The 6,000-nt window shown below is 37.3% G+C and overlaps 1 protein-coding gene across 1 annotated transcript; it reads right to left on the bottom strand.

The window, feature by feature from the left end:
• Positions 1–1,095: 1,095 nt before the first annotated feature.
• On the bottom strand, positions 1,096–2,747 carry LOC149189399 (uncharacterized). Its single transcript, XM_089413202.1, has 2 exons — positions 2,306–2,747; positions 1,096–2,111 (listed from the first exon to the last, which is right to left on the bottom strand). Exons 1-2 carry the CDS (start codon positions 2,546–2,548, stop codon positions 1,962–1,964), a joined length of 393 nt encoding a protein of 130 aa, XP_089269328.1. The 5' UTR covers positions 2,549–2,747; the 3' UTR covers positions 1,096–1,961.
• Positions 2,748–6,000: the final 3,253 nt, after the last annotated feature.

The following is a 6,000-nucleotide window of genomic DNA, read 5'->3' as shown; positions in this document are numbered from 1 at the left end:
TATATCGTGATCAATGAAATTAACAAACAGGTGAAGTAATGCTAAGATGGACATAATTGATTACTATAGTCCCTGGCCATTGCCAGATCGCAGGGACTAAAAAGGTAAATTAACATACTAAAAAGGTAAATTAACATAAAAATACAAGTTCCAATTTTAAAAAGGTAAATTAACATAAAAATACAAATTTGAATTTAAAAAAGGTAAATTATTGAAACTCTTCCTCCATGCGACACAAGCTCAGCACTTATGTAAGCAACATTGAATTTGACTAAGCGGATACCATGATGGTTGTCTTTAAAAAAAATAATCGTAAAACGTTTGGAGTTTCTTTGTAAGGCACGGACTCGGCACTTCAGAAAACGACGTAGATCATTTAGATTTTTCCTTTTTAAAGCATAGGCTCAGCATGGACTGCATAGATTACGTCTGAACTGTTTAGGTTGTGTGGTCGATATGGTCTTTTATCTTTTTCTGCATTTTTTTTTCAAGTTAGTGATGTGATATGTTTGCTTAAGTAAAATATATGTTTGACTATGTAACCACTTATTTACTTAGATTTTTAGAAATAATGATTATAGATAATATCTGTACCATGTTCCGAGTTGTTTGGTGGGATTGTTTATTGTCTTTTTCTGCATTTTTTAAATTAGTGATGTGATATGTTTACTTATGTAAGATAAATGTTTGATTATGTAACCAATTATCTACTTAGATTTCTAGAAATAATGAATATAGATAATATCTGCACTGTTTTGCAAGTTGTGTGGTCGGATTATCGGTTGTCTTCTTCGACATCTTTTTCAAGTTAGTGATGTAATATGTCTGATTATGTAAAACACATGTTTGACTATATCACCAATTATCTTCCTTGATTTTTAAAAATAACAAGTAAATATTGTTGATGCACTTAGGCTATAAAAGATTGATTTTGCTTGATTGAAGCTTGAAGGGTCACAAGGCCAAAGCCTCTGCACCGTCTCCTCCCTCATCTTTCTTTTGCCTTTCCTCGCATTGCTGCGCAAAGACATAAGATTAGATGACAAAGGATCAAAAGCAATCCTAGAGACTGGCTTTCCTAGAGAGATAGAGAGGCTGGCCCGCAGCTGAAATGACACTATCTATTATGCATAACATAAAACCACTGAAATTTATTAATGCAGCCCATTTAAGATATATTCCAGTACTGTGTACAACTCAGAAATAATGCCCAACATATATATATTTTCTCTCTAACTTCTGCAATTATAAAATGATAGATTTATAACACAGACAATAGAAATGCAACCTGGAACATTTCAAGCTCTGTTCAGAAATGATCAGCTCTTAGTGACAGCCTCTTTGCAGTCATACAGTGCAGAGAAATCATGGGTATTCCTGGAAAATATAAATGCACAACCACATATTATATTAATCCTTTTTCGTGAAAGTAACTAAGTTTTGATAATTGACCTTCCTTCTCAAGAAAATCACCCTTCAGAAGAAAACTAGACTCTTCTAGACTTGCACTTCTACTTTCTGTCAAATGGTCAAGGACATCCACAAAGGACTCGTCCATGCTCATATTCCTGTTCTTGTCCCCTTTGAAATGATGTAGGACATCAACATGAGAACGCTGTGAACTGCAATTTTTTAAAAATGTAAGAACAGGCTATTTGCAAAAGCCTGCAGGAACACAAATAGTGAAGTTATATCTGCAACTTCTAAAAAGCTGGAAGGCTAAAGGACAAAATTTTAGTTATGCAGACTGTTAGATTACAGAAATGTTGTTGTAGCCTTTTAGCTTAACTTCTCCTAAGGCCAAAACTCAGCATTTTTAACTTTGCAAACACTTTCCAAAACTCCAATGGGTGATATGTTACCCATCACTGTGACCTCCTTTTTCTCCAGATCTATAGCAAATGCTGTCACACCTGACACAGTTGGACACCAGAGTTTGTGTATTCCGTCACAAAAATTGCTTACATATATGATGTTGGGGTATCTATTGACAGATAACATACAATATTAAGCAAGCAGGCTGAAAAAGTGTCACCTTCCATTTTTGATATGTGTTTACTGACTTTTCTGGCACAGCCAACGTAGTGCAATGAGACTCTCAACACCACCACCTGCACAACATAAAAGAAGATAATATATGCAAAAATCATAAAGAGCATATATACAATGATTGCATACTCTGACTTAACAAAAGTGTGTGTATGATATATTCTATGATTTCACAGAATTGATAAGCAGACCTATGAAAACATATGATTAATACCAAAGTGGACATAAATGAACATTGAAACCACATGATTCTCACCTCTGGGTTTTGCCTTAATGTTATGACCTGTTCTTCAGTTTTAGTGGGTTGGACATTCCTAGCTCTCAGCAGGTCAGAAGTTCGAACCTCTACAACTGCACTTGTAGACTGCCCCTGTAGAAGCTGTGTGTGCTCCGAGATCTGAGAGTCTGGTCTTTGAAGGTATCGTCTTCCCACAGAAAAACAGAGTGTAGTCGAAGATGGGGAAATACAGAAGATGTTCAATATGCCCATCAGCTTCATATTTACAAATCACAAAAGTCCCTAGAGACAGAAGTAATCACCAAAATTCCCAAGGATAAAACTATCGCTCGAGTAAAGCACCAAAAGCAGTAATCATATATATATTGTCATGGCGTATTTAGTTTACCATTCCACTTGTCGCTGGCCCCATTTTACTTGTCGCCATGATCATTAGTTTACCATTCCACTTGTCGCGGGCCCCATTTTACTTGTCGCCATGATCATTAGTTTACCATTGCACTTGTCGCAGGCCCCATTTTACTTGTCGCCATGATCACCATGCACAGTGCCATATGTGTGACCCACCTGCATGTATGGCACATGTCTCTTTATGGCCTATTATCCTATCCTTTAACGAACCAACCTGAGATGAACCAACCTGATATGTTGTGATAATATTCTCTATAACCTTCAAAACCCTTCCTCGTTCAATACCCAATCTCGTCTGAAGCAAAGCAAAGCCCTAGAAGGAACATGTAAAGGCTTATAAAGGTCGTGTTTCCGATTTTCACGTTTGTTGGTACTGCAAAGGAAAATTGCGAATGAAGGTTTCAATTTGGCGTTGCACATCGGACCAGGGAAAATGACGTTATGAGTTGTGTAAGGTTTTTTAAGTGCCAAAATGACCACAATAAGTAGAGGACTGGATGGGGCTTAAAACCATTTATAGCCAGATGAAAGAGCCCAGATAGTAGGAGATCCTCTCGGTTTCACAGTTCTAATTTCCAGTAATAGGGCATTATCCTTGGGTTCGTGACCTCGTTTGGAATGACGACGCGATGGCTATAGAGTTCTAACTGGGGGTTTTTCATGAATTCTAGATCACCAGGCTCGAAGCACAATTCGTGGTTGGGTTTTCATCTCAAAGCATGATCTCATGAATGTAACCAGAGTACGTACAAGAGGTTCTGAAAGAAATACTTGTTGAGAAGGCGCAGAGGCTAAGGAGCAATACGAGGCTCCGCTCCTGTTCAACTAAAACTCCCAAGCTCGGTGTTGCTTCAGGTTCACATATCTCATTTCGTGAAAAGATAATAAATACCAAGTTAAGAGAGTCATTTTTTTATAGAATAGGTTAATTGATTCTCTAGAGGTCGTTCCGTCCGTTAGCACTGTGCATACTTGGTCCTGGATCAAAGTTGTGTTTGATTGGCATGCCTCTAATTAGTGTTCTGGGCAAAGCAATGCACTACTAAAACGAGCGAAGGGCGACTGATAATGGGGGATAGACAACGGGAACCACAACTAACTAATTCGATTTCCAAGAACTCAGATTCATACTTGGCTGGATATTTTTAGGCGGGCGTGTTTCTTAAGGAATGAGTGATATATGGCGAGCAAAGAAGACAATTTGAAGGGTATCTCTGTTACTTCTTTGAGGAAACAATGAGCAATAATTTTATTTTATTGTGTGCAGAAACCCTCTCGATTCGAAGGGAATTGATCTTGCGGTGGGGTGTTGACAGAAGGAATCCAGTAAGGTGGTTCTCCCCTCTCTCAGGCAGGTCAAGACCGTCCATTACATTATATATGAATTTATGCCCCGATACCATCTCCGAGTGCCTTTCTCTTGGAACTCTGACAACTCCGAAGATTACTTCGAAGCACACTTGTAAGTAGTTTCTATTGGTAGCTTATTCAATAGAGTCTGTTTATTCAGTCGATGAAGTAGCCGTAGTAACAAATAGGAAATCTGCCTGCTTCCTTTCAATTGATTTAGTGCCCAATTTTTATAGCCTAAATTCTAGTCCGTAAGTGAACTAAAGGCGAGGGCAATTACCGGGGCAGACCCACACCTTAAGTTCCAACCAAGTGTAGGGAATTAGAACATAGTTAGAATCACTTTCTTTCCTTCCCCATATAATTCAAACAACGTGATAACCATTAGCCAAACATAGAACTCAATAGAACTCAATAGATGATATGGTTAGTTGTGGTAGCACTATTAAAATTCATTTTCATACTAATTCAGTCCGAAACCAGCTTTGAAGTCTGAATGGTGACAATATTCCTGGGCTTTGCTCAAAACAATTGACCTAAAATCGTTGTAGCATCATATTCCTGGGCTTTATTAAGCTAAAATTATTGTCGATGCTACAGGGATACAAATTGATTATTGATTATAATATAAATTGATTATGGAGTTATGGAGAATTGCAGAGTGAATGCAAAATACCTAATAGACATCCGCTTTGAACTCAGGCCCAGCAGAGGGAGGACTTCAGCAGAACTCAGGCCAGAACTTCAACAGATCACCCACAGCGCAGCAAAACTCAGGCCAGAACTTTAGCAGATCACCCACAACGTCAGTGCAGCAGAGATCAGAGATCAGGTATCCTCAGCAACAAGGTATTAAACCCAGCTCTGGAGATCCCAGCACCACATAAGTGTTACAAAGGGCCAAGGCCCAAATGGCAGTGTCGGAAAGATCCAGACGTCAAAAAGGAAAGCTAGGAAAGGAAACATATTAAACTTGCCATGTATGCCGGTGAAACAAAAATGGCATTTAATATGCTCCACTAATGCTAGCATTAATTTAGCTAGTATTTACTAGTTTGAAAATACGAAACGAATTACTAATTATAACATATGGTTTTGATCTTCGGTCTCGAGAAGTGGCCAAATAAGAAGGAAAATAAATCTGTACCGAAAAACTTTGGATGGCCAATCGGTCTTTGTCAAGAAATTTTGGTTAACTTTGGATGGCAAATCGGTCTTTGTCAAGAAATTTTAGTTATATCGTGATCAGTGGGATTAACAAACAGGTGAAGTAATGCTAAGATGGGCATAATTGATTACTATAGTCCCTGGCCATTGCCTAAAAAGGTAAATTAACATAAAAATACAAGTTCCAATTTTAAAAAGGTAAATTAACATAAAAATACAAATTTCAATTTAAAAAAGGTAAATTGTTGAAACTCTTCCTCCATGCGACACAAGCTCAGCACTTATGTAAGCAACATTGAATTTGACTAAGCGGATACCGTGATGGTTGTCTTTAAAAAAAATAATCGTAAAACGTTTGGAGTTTCTTTGTAAGGCACGGACTCGGCACTTCAGAAAACGACGTAGATCATTTAGATTTTTCCTTTTTAAAGCATAGGCTCAGCATGGACTGCATCGATTACGTCTGCACTGTTTAGGTTGTGTGGTGGATATGGTCTTTTATCTTTTTCTGCTTTTTTTTTCAAGTTAGTGATGTGATATGTTTGCTTAAGTAAAATATATGTTTGACTCTCTAACCAATTATTTACTTAGATTTTTAGAAATAATGATTATAGATAATATCTGTACCATGTTCCGAGTTGTTTGGTGGGATTGTTTATTGTCTTTTTCTGCATTTTTTAAATTAGTGATGTGATATGTTTACTTATGTAAGATAAATGTTTGATTATGTAACCAATTATCTACTTAGATTTCTAGAAATAATGAATATAGATCATATCTGCACT

The sequence above is a fragment of the Pinus tabuliformis genome, chromosome 3_1, assembly GCF_031772625.1.
Source record: "Pinus tabuliformis cultivar Carrire ecotype Pingquan chromosome 3_1, CPIR1, whole genome shotgun sequence".
NCBI lineage: Eukaryota > Viridiplantae > Streptophyta > Pinopsida > Pinales > Pinaceae > Pinus > Pinus tabuliformis.
Note: the sequence above shows the minus strand (reverse complement) of the source record. Positions and strands in the feature narration are given on the sequence as shown.

Bases quoted from the DNA above. Each gene is read 5' to 3' on its own strand.
- LOC149189399 (XM_089413202.1), bottom strand. From the start codon at position 2,548: ATGAAGCTGATGGGCATATTGAACATCTTCTGTATTTCCCCATCTTCG. The intron at 2,112-2,305 runs GTGAGAATCATG...TATGTTGTGCAG, and splicing joins CATTAAGGCAAAACCCAGAG to GTGGTGGTGTTGAGAGTCTC.